The sequence below is a fragment of the Nansenia antarctica genome, assembly GCF_963989245.1.
Source record: "Nansenia antarctica genome assembly, chromosome: 17".
NCBI classification, from domain to species: Eukaryota; Metazoa; Chordata; class Actinopteri; order Argentiniformes; family Microstomatidae; genus Nansenia; species Nansenia antarctica.
Genome location: NC_137687.1, coordinates 4676626 through 4691790, shown reverse-complemented (window position 1 = coordinate 4691790; position 15165 = coordinate 4676626). Strand labels below are relative to the sequence as shown.

Below are 15165 nucleotides of genomic sequence, written 5' to 3'. Positions count from 1 at the left end.
AAATAGGCTTGCCCCCCCCCCCCCCCCCTCTGTCACCCGATCTTTGATCAATCATTATTGCAGGATTGTCTCGTACGAGATAATGAAATGAAAATCCACCTTCTGTGGCAACAAACCGATTGGAGAGGTCTGGCGCCATCTACTGGTCACTTACGTGTTTTTTTAAAAAATATATATATAATATTTTTTATTCCAGTATAGAAGATGTCATGTACATTGAAAAAGGCATGAATATTTTCTGTTTTTCTCCCTGCCCTCCACCCACCCCTCCCTCTCAAACATGTCTGCATACATATAATACATATAGATTTGTCCATCTAGCCACACACACATATAACAAGTTACCAATTTTACTAACAATTTAGTGAGTAGATAAAAAAAAATAAAAAATATGTATGGTAGTAAGAAACATTACAAAAAACGTTAAGTACAGAAATAGATAAAAAAAAAAAAAATTATAATATAAATTATATTTTATATTTTATTTGATGTTGCATTGTGACAGACACAAAGGTCTACAAAGGTCTACAACAATACAGTGCACTCACAGACCACACTGACACACCAAAGCATGTTGGCATTGGTCATCATAATAAATAACACAGAAATATGTTTAAAATGGCAATACGATGTCACTATCTTACCTTTGGATCAGACGTGGTTATACTGTATAAGTTAAAAGGTAGTAAGTAGCCTATGTGTCATACATGTCATCGGTTGGATTATGATCAATCTACCTGTTTTGCTCATGACAATAACTAAATGATGTTCTGAATGTCATTCAAGGGTCCCTAGGCTTCTACTCAAGTTTCTACTAACGCTGATGACCAGGATTGACCGGTTGGGCCCCCTATGTTAGCAGATTATTACCTTATTCCAAAGCGACTTGCAATCGATACATTCGACTAACCACTCAGTATAACCCACACAGAATAACTTCCTAATTGTGTCGTACTTCCTCTCTCATCTATTCATCCGCTCTTTCATTTAGATTAGATTACATTAGATTAGATTGAACTTTATTGTCATTGACAGAGTTACAATTGGTTGGGTTTGTTTTGGACAAATCATGCTCAAGATACCTGTCACATGTCATTGTGATGTCATAATGTATTATTATATTATTTTTAAATTATCTTTATTACATTCTATTAATGTTTTATTCATATTTTATCAGTGATTTTGACTTCTCAGTGACTGACTGAATTGTGATTATAAGCCTGGTTTGTTACTGGGATATGTATCACATCACATTCTGTTACTGTCAATGTTTATTTCAACAACATAAAAACAATGCAAAATGCAAGTGAGTCACGCATCTCACAGAAAGATAACGCATAGTTTATAGCCTACCACAATGTAGTCTAGTAGCAAAAGAACGACTCTAGCCAAGTGAATTGGCCCAAAACAAGAACATATGTTGACCAGAGCTGAGTTTAAGATTATACAGGAATAATTGTCATCACATTCACTTCAATCGTAAACATAAACAAAAGCACATGTATGAAACATTTTGGCCTTTTCACAATATCCTTCATCACTTAACATAACTTGTGGGAGCAAGTACAATTGTATTCTATATTTACAATAAAAATATGAAAAATAGCATATAGTGTGCACTGCACTTCAATTCACAATTAAAAAAAACGAGGAAAAAAATAAATTAAGGCAATTTTGAAGTCACACAATAATCAAAGTGCAATCAGTTTAGAGAGAGAGAGAGAGAAAGAGAGAGAGAGAGAGAGAGAGACACACACACACACACACACACACACACACACACACACACACACGCACACAGAGAGAGAGAGAGACTATTTCCAAGATGCATACATGTTCATTTCACATAGGTCCATTTTGTTCAATGTACATTTTAGACAGCGAGGCTGCCATTGATTTAGCCAGCTCTTCGTCCCGTTTCCTTTGTATTTGCGAGTGGTGGCACCAGTCATCGTACTCTGGGTTGGGCAGACACCTGTCCAGGAGAACGTCGTAGTGACCGTTGCTGAGCCAACTCAACCAGATAGCGATCCTGGATGAGTCTTCTTCGCCCAGATAGTGCACCATCGTCGACACCGTGGGACTCTCCAAGCTACCCCCGGTTGTCAGGTGGATGTTCACGTTCAACATTTGACCCATCGCCAGGAGTTCGGGGTAACCGGCCCAGGTACCGTCCTGCGCTGCGTTGATCAAGAAGTCCCCCACGTCGCCCTCGATAATGGGGTTAAACTCCTCCAGGTGGTCGGCTATGTGATGCATGGTCTGCTCTCTCAACTCCTTGTGCATCGTTTGCCCCCCGTACGCGGCTTTACACACAGCCCTGTACAGACAGTTGCCGTCGGGGATGACGTGGAACCTGTACTTGTGCTTCTCCTGGAGGAGGTACTTGTTCTGTCTCTCCATCTCAGCTAAGTACCGAGTCACTTTGTCACTGATGTCACTCTTTTCAGGGTTCCTCTGTGGAGAAGAAGGCCCCTGTAGGACGCTGAGTTCAAAGACCTGAGGCTCTGTTGGTGTTGTAGGTGTCTGGTGGTCAGCGCGTAATAGGTGGTCGTTTTTGCCCATATCCTGCCCAAACCGGGTCGTCATAAACAGGGCTGACCCAGGGCTGACCCGGGTCGACCCGGGCTGGCCCTGTAGTGGAAAAGCACCAATAGGCTCCAAGTCCAAACCGTCAATTCTTACGGTAGATCTTGCCACTGAAGTGTTGTTGTCCTCCTCATTTGACTCACGTTTCCTCTCCTCACACAGTCTGTACACCGATCCCTCCACGTCGGTGCCATTAGGCGTATATATGAGGTCCTTTTCAACCAGGTTTGGACCGTCATCGAATAGATCCACTCTCCTTCTCCAGCAGTGATCAATGAAATCCACAATCAGTTCAGTATCCGAATCGTTTGAATTGTCTCTATCCTGCGCTGGACTCCTCAGGGCATCTTGTAAACATGAATCCAAGGACAAGGTAGCCCTTTTGGGCTTGGTCTCCTTGAGTAGACATATCGGCAAAGACCTCTCAACTCCGTCAGATCGACGGATAGTCATTTCAGCGGTGGTTGTATAGTAGACTGGCTTGATTGGAGCAGCTTCGTAACATGAAAAGGCACTGGCAGGCATGTTCGCGATGGATTGAGTCTCTCCTACCGAATCGCACTGAAGTCGTCGGCTCACTCCTGAAGTTGAGGAACTCGTTGTCGTGATCAGACGGTCGGTCGGTCCACTTGGGACAGTTACCGACACTTGGCGAGAGGATCCTGGATAGTGCGTCAACACACTGCTGTACAACTGCATGTTGAAAGACTCTGAAAGCCTTTATACAAAACGGCAGTGCCCCCCAAGTGTTACGGGAAGGATGACAACACAAAACTAAAAATACACACTGCTGCCATCAATACCAGCGAAGTTGTAGGCTAGGGAACGTTTCCATGGATCCATGGAGTTTCCCGTTGTCACACACAGAAGCCCCCCCCTAGCCATATTGCGTCAGCGCGCACTTTCACTAATTTTAGACCTGAGGAGTGTAACCGGACCCTCTCCCGCTGCTTCAGACCCCCGTCATAGTCCAGGATTGAAGTCTGAATTCACGACCCCACCGTGAATCCAAAGGATTTGATGTGTCACACATGGGCATACTTGGGGTACACTCTCACTCCAGCGTCGGGGTGCGTCGGGGTATTGGAATGCGTAAAGCGTGCCAAAAACGGCATCACCGTTACGCGCAGCCAGTGATGTGAACAGAACGTAATAAACCGTATATCTATCTATATCTATGTCTATATATCGTGACGTTAGAATTATAAGGTTCTATCTCCATTTTTGGTCAAATTTGAGTTTCTTACATAATCTGATCCATTAGGTGTTTATTAATGCCTGTGTGGTCTTATTTTTAAAATGTTGACATTTTTGAGTTAGTAATTCATAAAATACAAAGGTTCCATCTCACAGACCATAATGGAATGTAAAAACTTTGACGCTCAATATCTCTGAACTGCCCTAAACGGAGATAGAACCTTATAATTCTAAGCTCACGATATGTATTTATTTGTTTGTTTATTTTATATAATGTGCCTCTGATATAGGCTACCTGTAGTAGGCTACCTATCCATGCACTATATGGGTATATCAATGCACAAAATCAACCAAAAAAACGATTGTAATGGTATGTTGTTATATTATCTAAGATGTGCTCACATCCACTCAACACATTTTTAGTAGTAGGCCTATGTTTTAGTCACACCAGACCACTGTAACAACATCAACCCTCCTACCTTATGTTGGGGGGATTTTCTCAAGAGCACTGACTGTGCTCAAAAACGTCACAAAAACAGCATGTATAACATAATCATTGTTTGAATATCGCTTTTTTAGCCAATATCACTTTATTATTATAATTAATATTTAGGATGAGGCAATACAATTTATATTAGACATATTGTATTGATTTTAACGTGAGTAGTTAATTGTGGGCCTGAACCTGGATGGGATCCAGTTCCATCAGACAGTGCCGCTGATGAGTCTGTGTGGGCTTGAAATAGACATTACACACTTCTCATAGACCTCATTGCTCTCCATTTCACCCGGCTACCATTTGTCACTGAATGTCAACTGAAGTCAAGCTCATGAGAGAAGATACATATTAATGACCTGACGTTTGTCCTGGAACTTTCCAAGTTGTTACTTGTGTAGTCTTAATTAAGGCCTATTCTTTTTTACTTTACTTCAATTTTGTATTATAGCCGAATATAGGAGACTATGCCATCATGATATTATAATATTGTATAGAAATAGCCTAAGCTCTAGAACTTAACAAGTAACTATATTAGGGAACTATAAACCTATATGAATGTAACATTCAAATCTGTAATCATAACAGCCCTCATTAAGGTGTTATATCACCTACGATTCAGTTGCTGAACGACATTGTTAACATTGTGACGTTAGAATTATACGGTTCTATCTCAGTTTAGGGTAGTTCAGTCACCCCATAGTGCCCAGAACCTCCAAGTGTTGCAGTCTAACCCCTCGAGCATCAAGTCCGACCGGAGGCGGATCAAATGGCCAGCAGCTAGCATGACTTCACTGTGGAAGCAGTTCGATGACGATGTCGACCAAATTCTGGAGGTAACGGTGAAGGGCGAGGCTGACAGGAAGCTACAGGCGATGACAACAATCATTGTCAGCATTGCAGCTGAACGGTTCGGCGTGGAGGAGAAGAAAAGCTCTGGAACATCTTACGTAAAGAACCAAAGAGCTGCAAAGATCCATAACATCAGGCAGGAGATGAAAGCGCTGAAGTCCCAGTACAAGGTGGCAGGAGAGGAGGAACGCACTGGCCTGGCCCAGCTAATGTGCATCCTACTGAAAAACATCAGGATTCTCCGCCGGGCTGAGTGGCATCGGAGGCGGCGGCGTGAGAGGGCACGTAAACGTGCTGCATTCATAGCCAACCCCTTCAAGTTCATGAAGGATTTGCTCGGGCAGAAGCGCAGTGGCAAACTGGCCTCCTCGCAGGAAGAGATAGACCATCATCTGAAGCAGACGTACAGCGATCCCGCAAGAGAGCAGGAGTTGGGACAGTGCAACATCCTCATAGACCCCCCTGAACCGGAAGAGCAATTCGACATGTCGGAGCTGCAGCTGAAGGAAGTCAGGGAGGTTGTCCGCAAAGCAAGGGCAAGCTCTGCTCCAGGACCGAGTGGCACTTCATACAAAGTGTACAAGAACTGTCCCAAACTCCTGCTGCGTCTGTGGAAAATCCTGCGAGTCTTCTGGAGAAGGGGGAGGTTACCTGAACAATGGAGAGTGGCTGAAGGGTTTGGATCCCGAAGGAGGAAAACTCCACTCAGCTAGACCAGTTCCGCATCATCTCCCCTGCTGTGTGTTGAGGCAAAGGTTTTCTTCAGCACTGTTTCCAGACGGCTGTGTACCTACCTGGCAAAGAACACCTACATCGATACATCCGTCCAGAAGGGCGGTGTGTCAGGAATGCCAGGTTGTCTGGAGCATACCGGTGTGGTGACACAGCTCATTCGGGAGGCCCGAGAGAACAAAGGCAACCTGTCAGTGTTGTGGCTTGACCTGGCAAATACATTCGGCTCCATTCCACCCAAGCTGGTTCAGTTCACCTTGACGAAGCATCATGTCCCCAGCAGGTGTAGAGACCTCATCGCTGATTACTACAGCAATTTCAGGATGAGGGTCTCTTCAGGAGCAATAACATCCAGTTGGCACAAGGTGGAGATCGGTATCATCACAGGGTGCACTATTTCTGTGACACTGTTCTCCCTAGCCATGAACATGCTCACCAAGTCTGCTGAGCCAGAGTGCAGAGGGCCCCGAACGAATTCCGGACAACGGCAACCACCCATCAGGGCATTCATGGATGACCTCACAGTCACGACAGAATCAGTCCCAGGCTGCCGGTGGATTCTGAAGGGACTCGAAAAGCTAGTGGAGTGGGCCCGGATGCGTTTCAAACCCGCCAAATCAAGATCGATGGTGCTGAGGAAAGGGAAAGTGGAGGACAAGTTCCGGTTTACCATCACAGGCACAGCCATCCCAACTATCACAGAGAAGCCAGTCAAGAGCTTGGGCAAGGTTTTTGACTGCTCTCTGAGAGACACAATATCCATCCAGTCGACCTGCACTGAGTTGGATGGCTGGCTGAAATCCGTGGACAAGTCAGGCCTACCCGGGAAGTTTAAAGCCTGGGTTTACCAACATGGCATTCTTCCCAGGATCCTGTGGCCCCTCCTTGTCTATGCGGTCCCTATCTCAACAGTGGAGACCTTAGAGAGGAGGGTCAACCACCTCCGGAGATGGCTTGGATTACCAAGGAGTTTGAGCAGCACCGCACTCTATGGGAACACCAACAAACTGCAACTGCCCTTCAAATCCTTGGAGGAGGAATTCAAGGTGACAAGAGCCAGAGAAGTGGTTCAGTACAGGGACTCAAGTGATCCGAAGGTGGCTAATGCAGGGATCCAAGTGAGGACTGGCAGGAAGTGGCGGGCAGAGGAAGCTGTTCAAGAGGCAGAGGCGAGGCTGCGTCACAGGAGCTTGGTGGGAGTGGTCACACAAGGTCGAGCTGGGCTTGGATCCTTTCCAACTCCCCAAATGAACACCAGGGGGAAGGAAAAGCGCCGCCTTGTTCAGGAGGAGGTGAGAGCAGCAGTGGAGGAGACAAGAACCTGCAAGGCAGTGGGAATGAAGCAACAGGGAGCTTGGACGAGATGGGAGAATGCGATTGAGAGGAAGGTGACCTGGGCTGAGCTTTGGAAAGCCGAGCCTCACCGCATCAAATTCCTCATCCAGGCAGTCTATGATGTGCTTCCAAGCCCGTCAAATCTGCACACATGGGGCATAGCAGAGACACCAGCATGCCAACTGTGTTCCAAGCGAGGAACCCTGGAACACATCCTCAGCTGCTGTACAAGGGCCCTTGGAGATGGACGGTACAGGTGGAGGCATGACCAAGTCCTGAAGACCATTGCTGAAGCCATCAGCGCAGGACTTGTGTGGGCAAAGCAGTTCCGACCCTCCAAGAAAACCATCGCCTTTGTCAGAGCTGGGGAGCAGCCAACCCCTGCCAGGAAAACATCTGCAGGCATCTTGACCTCTGCAAGAGACTGGCAGCTGTTGGTTGACCTTGAATATCAGCTGAAGTTCCCCAGCCACATTGTAGTCACCACCCTGCGACCAGACATTGTTCTCTTGTCTGAGTCCACCAGGCAAGCAGTGCTGCTGGAACTGACAGTCCCGTGGGAAGACCGCTTGGAAGAAGCCTTTGAGAGGAAGCTCTCCAAGTACGCGGGACTGGTCAGTGACTGCCAGCAGGCTGGTTGGAGAGCGAGGTGTTTCCCAGTAGAGGTTGGTTGCAGAGGATTTGCAGCCCGTTCCTTGGCCAGAGCCTTCAGCAGTTTGGGCATCGATGGAGAGAGAAAGAGGAGAGCCATCCACAGTACCACCAATGCAGCAGAGAGAGCCTCTAGATGTCTGTGGCTCAAAAGAGGAGAGCCATGGAGTCATGGTAGCTAGTTAGTCATCTGGACACAAGCTTGGGTCTGATCAGCCCCAGCTGGGTCACCTGGTGATGATGTTGAAAGACCCGAAACGCCCGATGATTCCAGGAACATCACTGAAGATGTGTCCAGAGGCATCAGTAGATGTATGTACACAGTGTCAAAGTTTTCACATTCCATTATGTTTTGTGAGATGGAACCTTTGTATTTTATTAATTACTAAGTAAAAAATGTCAACATTTAAAAAAATAACACCACACAGGCGTTAATAAACACCTAATGGATCAGATTATGTGGAAAAACTCAATTTTGGCCAAAAATGGAGATAGAACCTTATGATTCTAACGTCATGACGTTCCATTGCCACTTTATATTGCCACCAACAGAGTCGAGCGTGTAGTGAGTAGATATGCCCAGCAGAGAGCGGTCCTGAACCTGAACTGGTGCTGCAGCCACGAACACACCCGGCTGTCAATAAACTAGTGGCTGACCCGGGTCGACCCGGGCTGGCACTGTAGTGGAAAAGCACCATAACTAGGGGCAAGGTTTAGTCAGGGGCTAATGACAGGCCAGTCTCCGGGTCGGTCTGCAGCTGGATGCTATTTGGTCCAGAGCATCACATCAGCATTCAAACTTAAGATAGTACCGTTATTCCACACATGGGGGAGACATTAGTCATGAAATGGGGTGTATCCGCACAGGCCAGGCGTAATGTTGTTGAACACAATGAAAATACTTCCACCACCAGTAGGCCTACAGTAGTTACGTAAAGCAACATTGTTACATATTCTGCGACGAACGGGCCAATAGGCAATACTGTAACTGGTCTTTTCTGTTGACAGCAATGTAGCCTATGTATTCCTGCCCCCCACGCATGGCCCTGTAGATTGAAGCTGCAATATGCAATATATATACAGTATATAATATAAGGGTTGCAATATGACAACCCTTGTGTACATAAGGTTCAGATATAGGAAAAGTTAGGATATTTATAGCATAGCATAGAGTACAGCACAGTGTTTTATTGTATAGGATAGTGTACATAGCCTTTATTTATGTAAACCAGCTCTTTTCCCTTTTTTATTTTACCCTTGGCCCTCTTGTTTTTAGTCTTTTTCCTAGCACCAGGGGAGCCCCCCCTACTAAATTTCGTTGTATGGTACCTGTACTGTATTAATGACAATAAAGACCATTCATTCATACAGCACCATAAATTAATGTAGCCTTGTTATTGATATGATTATGATAGGCCTGTTTGGCAAACCCAACCAAGTTAATAAAGAGAAGTGTTTGGCTCATGATTCGCTTGAAAACATAGACTCATCGTAAACACAATTTGGGTTTGGTGTCAATTTGGTGTCTACGTAGTTCAGATTCAGATTCAGATTCAGATAACGTTTATTGCCATTATGCTTGACACATATAGGAATTTGTTTTGGCATTACAGAAGGTCCCATGAACAAAAACAAATACAAATACAAATGCAAAAACAGGCAAAAACAGGACAGCATAGGACAGACAGTGCATGGATAGTGCTGTATATATATAATATATATAAAGGGTTCATAGTCCCAATGCATGTGCTGTTGTTGTTGAGCACACTGCGCTTCAGTGAAACAGGACGTCATCGTGTTGTCGCTGTCACCGAAGGCTGCAGAGATCAATCATCAAATAGCTCCATGAACTACCGATCAATTACTTTATGGATACTCGGATCAGATTTAGATTATCCTCGATCACTGGACAAAGATTCAGTTGTCAAAAAAACACCATAATTCATCCCACATTGTAGCCTATCGGCCGATCTAACTGCGCATCTGTCAATCCTCTTCATTGTTGTTCATTTCTTCTTTTTTTTTCCCGGGACAGTGAATAATGCTTTAGCCTTTAATAAGCCTATGTGACAGAAGTAGATCTACACATCGACGCAAGAATATCGAAAACCCCGCAGAGCAGCAATACACATAATAGACTCACTCAATCACTTCCACATGGCGCAACATTGTATCATTCCATGGCGCGTCTCGTCAAGCAAAACAAACCACATGCGCATCTCTGCATCACACTTTGTAAAATCGCTCTAAAATAAAAATGTATTGCATGTAGAGCCTAATAGTAATGTAAGTCACACTGGCAGTCCTTGCTTTTAGCCTACCATGACAGCTAATCCTTCGGTTGAAGTTACAAGCAAATGCTGCAGTAGCCTACTTAACGCAATACGAATGAAGTATTTACTTGTGATCATAACTTAGATCAAGGCTATAGTGAGATTGTATCCAGTGTATGTCAGTGTGCAGAGAGCCATGCATGCTGATGTCAGATCTTTTCTCTCTTCCCTCTCTAAAAAGTGGGAGGATCTTTGGTTGTGAGTCACGCAGCTGTCAAAGATAGCTGTCACCCAGGCCAGCTCCATGATCAAACACACATTACTGAATGAGAAAGGCTTTGGCCAAGCAGAACAGGCTGGATCGCAGGTAGAGGCTATAGCCCAGCCGAACCCAAACAAATGAAAACGCCGACTAAACGATTGGGAAATTAGGAAATCAATGAAAAAAGAATATTTGGACCATTTGGAATAACATTGGGATTGGGATTTCTGGAGAAAAAGGGCTGTTACCCAAGGGGGGGGGGGGGAATCCTGCGCTCCTCAACGTCAAAAGGGGATTTTTAAATTTTATTTTAAACGGACATGAAGACAAAAAGGGGTAGGATTGCCGTTTACCTTTTATCATCCGCTGGTTTTTATCATATTTGTGTATGCACGCCTGTTGCATACATACATGTTAGATTTTTTAGAAGATTACAGAATCGAACTGTTTCCCTCTGTTGCAAAGAAAGCCATGCAGTCTATTGTTTCCGCTCCAGACTAAACAGGGCTTTTTGCCTCCCATGTGCTGCCTGGCGGGCTGTCAAAACGCATCGGTTTGCGAATGTTACGGATTTAATAACAGATTCCAACTGTTTTCTTTCTTCTTCCAATTGTGGAAGGAATTGTATAACGCTATGTTGTATTGTTTATAAATAACAGCCATTTTGTTTGGTGTTTACATTGACTTTATACTAGTGGGACTTTTAAAACTTTCCCTCAATCTTTAGTGAGCTATTAGACACGCAACTGACCAATGGTTCAACCAACTTTGTTCTGGAAAAGATCAAAGCGTTGAATGCATGTATGACAAATAAGTCATTATTGAAGTTGAAATGTATCCTTGTCTGAAACTGCCCACCGATCATGTCTAGACGTAGCAAAGTTTCCTGTGTTACAAAGTTTCCTTTGTTACTTTGACACTGTGCATTCCCTAAGTCGGACACATTGTGGACGTAATCAATTGCATTTCATAGGGATGCAACTGAGGTTACTTTTTGATGTTCTAAATTTGGAGTTGAATCCTGACCTCCTTTGTGGAAAGTTGCTGTTTGCTTTCATTCTGCTCTGCTCTCACATTCTCCGACCTCGTGTTACAGAAACCACACAATAGAACTCCTTCCACACGTTGTTTAAAACGTACAAAATCCACCGCAATCACAAAATAACACATTTATTGGAATAGCCTATGTGTCGTAGATTGGAATAAAGTATTGATTTAACCCTATCCCGCAAATAAAGCACTCATTTACATGGAAAGAACGGGTCGACGACCAAGATTCTTTTGTTTAGTCTCGGAGACGCTGATTTTTTTTTTTTTTTTTGCAACAGGTTCCCCCTCCCCCCTCTCCCCATGTCCCCCCCCCTGTCCCGGCCTGGGTAATTACCTCACTGAGTTTGACTTCACAAGTTTTTGTGTCTCACCACTTTTGACAAGGCTCAGCCCTGCCAGACCATTGAGATACATGACCTAGACTAGTGAACATTTAAATAGTTTCACACTGTTCAATTCAAGCACCACAGTTAGTTATTTTGTATTGTATGTTAATTTCTAAGATAATATAAAGGAAATAAGAGAAGTAGTGGGACCTAAAATGTCAATCCCACAATAAAGGATAATGTCCTCACCATTTAGATTTGTTAAATAAGTCAATTTAAGTTATTTTCGAGCAGATAGATAACTATAGGCTAACCTTTGACTACTAATCTCACAATGTGTACCTCCTCATAAAAAGGTTTAGATGTAACTAATAGTTGTTCTCGTGAGGGTTAAATATGTTTGATCTGGTGATGACGATCTCCTGGTTGTCCTGTGAACCCTGGCACGGCTTCTTGCACTGTCTCACTGTGGAAACATGAACGTGTGTTTGCACTGTACAGTAAGGCCCTCAGTATTTGTCGAGGCAGGTTTTATAACTGACACAGCGCTGGTGCAGCCTTTGTGACGTCCCCGGCCCTCTCTCCCCCCGCCTCTCCCTGCATGAATCACATGGCTGAACTTGACAGCTTGCCTCTGACACATCAGCTGCCTCCCAGACAGCTAGCGTTTGGCAGACGGCGGGTACACTGCAGGCTAGAGACAGACGAAGGGGGAATATTATGTCTTTTTTCTCACACATTCCTTCCCTCTGTACGCACACACACAGGCATGATGATGTTGTCAGGGAGCGAGACGGATGATGAGGACAGCATGGAGGTCCCCCTGGACTTGTCATCCAGCACCGGAGGCAGTGGGAAGAGGAAACGGCGAGGGAACCTGCCCAAGGAGTCGGTGCAGCTGCTGAGGGACTGGCTGTACGACCACCGCTACAATGCCTACCCCTCTGAGCAGGAGAAAGCCCTTCTCAGCCAGCAGACACAGCTCTCCACACTGCAGGTAAGAACCCGCAATCCGAAATAGCTTTCTGTTGTGTGAGGCACACAGTTCCTTCTGATGACTGATGGGAGGGCAAACAATGACAGTGTCTTTGTTGTGAGTTGTAACATCCTTTCCTGCTATATGACACATGAACAAACATGACACATCGGACAATGAATAGGCAAGGCAGGCCTTCCAGGAAGCGTGATAAGATTCATTCGACAACATTAAATGTTCTTTTTAGTTTGGTACGGTCGGTCTCAAGTGAAATGACACAGTGACTGGGAAAGGAACCGAGCCCACAGCTCGAGTGAGCGAGCTGTGGTGCGGTGTGGGATTGGCTGAGGCACTCAGGCAGGAATGTCCCTCCCTCCAGCCCAGCTGTCTGGGAACAATACCGATGCATTTACATAGTAAGAGCTACAGGCCCTTTCTGAGCCATCCATGACCAACAATAGACTTAGGGGAGAGAAAGAAAGAGAGAAGACATTAGATGACAATAGCATGTGAAGCGGTAAAAGGCTATCAAACGAATATACTTTGACTTTAAAAAGTATGAATTTCCAAGTAAGACAAAAACAACTGACCCACACCATCTCTTTATCTACATAGGTATTTAATAATAGTTACATTATTATTATATTATTATTATTATTATAATTAAATAATTGAATAATTATAAAATAAAAAATAAAAAGTTCCCTCTCTCACTTTTGCGTGTTTGGTAGGTGTTTAAGCGCACATTTTGGACACTATAGAGAGACTCGTGTAACCTGCCAGTATGTCAAATTAGTGACATAAATAAAATCTTTCTAAATTAATAGATCCCTATTTATTTTTTTCATTTTTTTCAAAGACACATTCACGGTAGGTTTGTAAATCTGACAGAACAACTCTGTTCCCCTCCTTTTAAAGGTTTGCAACTGGTTCATCAACGCACGCCGGCGACTGCTCCCGGAGTTGCTCCGGAAAGACGGCAAAGACCCCAACCAATTCACCATCTCCCGGAAAGGCAGCAAGACAGGACAAGACGGCTTCTCTGACAGCTCCCAGTCCCCTAAACACGCCACCACGGCCACGGGCATCGACGAGAGCTACGACAAGCAGGCACACAGCCCCTCCAGCTTCGAGCCTGCCATCCCCAGTGTCCTGAGAAAGGCCATGTCCCCCATGATGCCCTCCTCCTCCTCCTCCTCCTCCTCCTCCCCGGGCCCCCCCATGCCCCCCCGGCCTTCTGTCATCTGTCACACCACCATCACCACAGCCATGCAGCCGAGCGCCCCCGCCCCCCCCTCCCTCCCCTGCTTCCTGAGTATGAACACAGAGAGGGCGGTGGACCTGCTGCATTCCGCCGAGGCTCTGGGGCTCTTCAGGTGCAAAGAGGAGAGGCTGGGTGGGCCAGAAATGACAACAACCACTACCACCACCACCACCCCCACCACGGAGGGTAACCTGAGCCCCCGCAGCGGGCTGTTCAACACCCCTCCCCCCACTCCACCCGACCTCACACAGGACTTCAGCGGCTTCCAGCTCTTGGTGGATGTGGCCCTCAAACGAGCGGCCGAGATGGAGCTGCAAGCCAAACAACTGGTGTCTTAAAGGATGGAGAGAGAGAGAGAGAAAGCGAGAGAGAGAGAGAGAGATCTCGGAGAACACGGTTGTTTTCCCCAGGAGAAACACATTTGTGAGTTCAGTGACTTTACCGAACAAGAGAACAAAAAACCTTCACGAAAAAGCCTGATCATTTCTATTTTTGATATACCAATCAAATTGATGAGGATTTATTTGTAAAAAAAAACTTAAAAACTGTATCAAGGTGCCTTGACTGTTAGTTCCTTTTTTTACTTTGTATATGTACGTTATGTATCTGTATGTGTATCTTTTTTGCACATTGGGGACCAAAAATGTTATCGGACAAAAAAAGCTGCCTGTCTTGCGACTTTCCTTCTACGTTTTTTTGAGAAAGGCATGAGGGCGTTTAAGTGTTCTGCCGTGAGTGGGAGGTTCGGTTCTCCCCTCGTCTTCAAATCATTCTCCCGACGAGATGGTCATTTCCAGATGCGTTTCATGTTTTACATTTCAGCGATCAGCTTGTGATTGGTCTGCCTCATTCTTTTGCACAATAGAGCAGAGGGAGATCATCTCAGTGTCTTAAACATACTTTGCTCTTTGGCATCTATGACGAACTTTTTCACTACTGTAGTCAGTGTTATGTGTTTTCATGATAAGAGTATAGTTTTGTTTTCTTATTTTTTGTTACTTTTTCTTTTGCTATTTTTAAACGAAAACCTGTACTTTCTTTGATTAAAGTTCAGATGAACATGTAGCAGGATCTTAGTCTGAGCCTTACCTGTCTGTGTAGCGATGGTCAGTGAACTGAAAGGATAACACTAAATAGGTTTGTTTTGCATTTATTTTTTATC

General features: G+C 44.9%; 2 protein-coding genes across 2 annotated transcripts; one reads left to right on the top strand and one right to left on the bottom strand.

Annotated features, from left to right (window-relative positions):
- Positions 1-1842: 1842 nt before the first annotated feature.
- otud1 (OTU deubiquitinase 1) lies at positions 1843-2565 on the bottom strand (the record flags this gene model as incomplete). Its single annotated transcript, XM_080547768.1, has 1 exon — positions 1843-2565. One exon carries the CDS (start codon positions 2563-2565, stop codon positions 1843-1845), a length of 723 nt encoding a protein of 240 aa, XP_080403894.1.
- Positions 2566-10665: 8100 nt separating this feature from the next.
- tgif1 (TGFB-induced factor homeobox 1) lies at positions 10666-14484 on the top strand. The gene is made up of 3 exons (XM_080547476.1): positions 10666-10723; positions 12531-12760; positions 13658-14484. Exons 1-3 carry the CDS (start codon positions 10708-10710, stop codon positions 14339-14341), a joined length of 930 nt encoding a protein of 309 aa, XP_080403602.1. The 5' UTR covers positions 10666-10707; the 3' UTR covers positions 14342-14484.
- Positions 14485-15165: the final 681 nt, after the last annotated feature.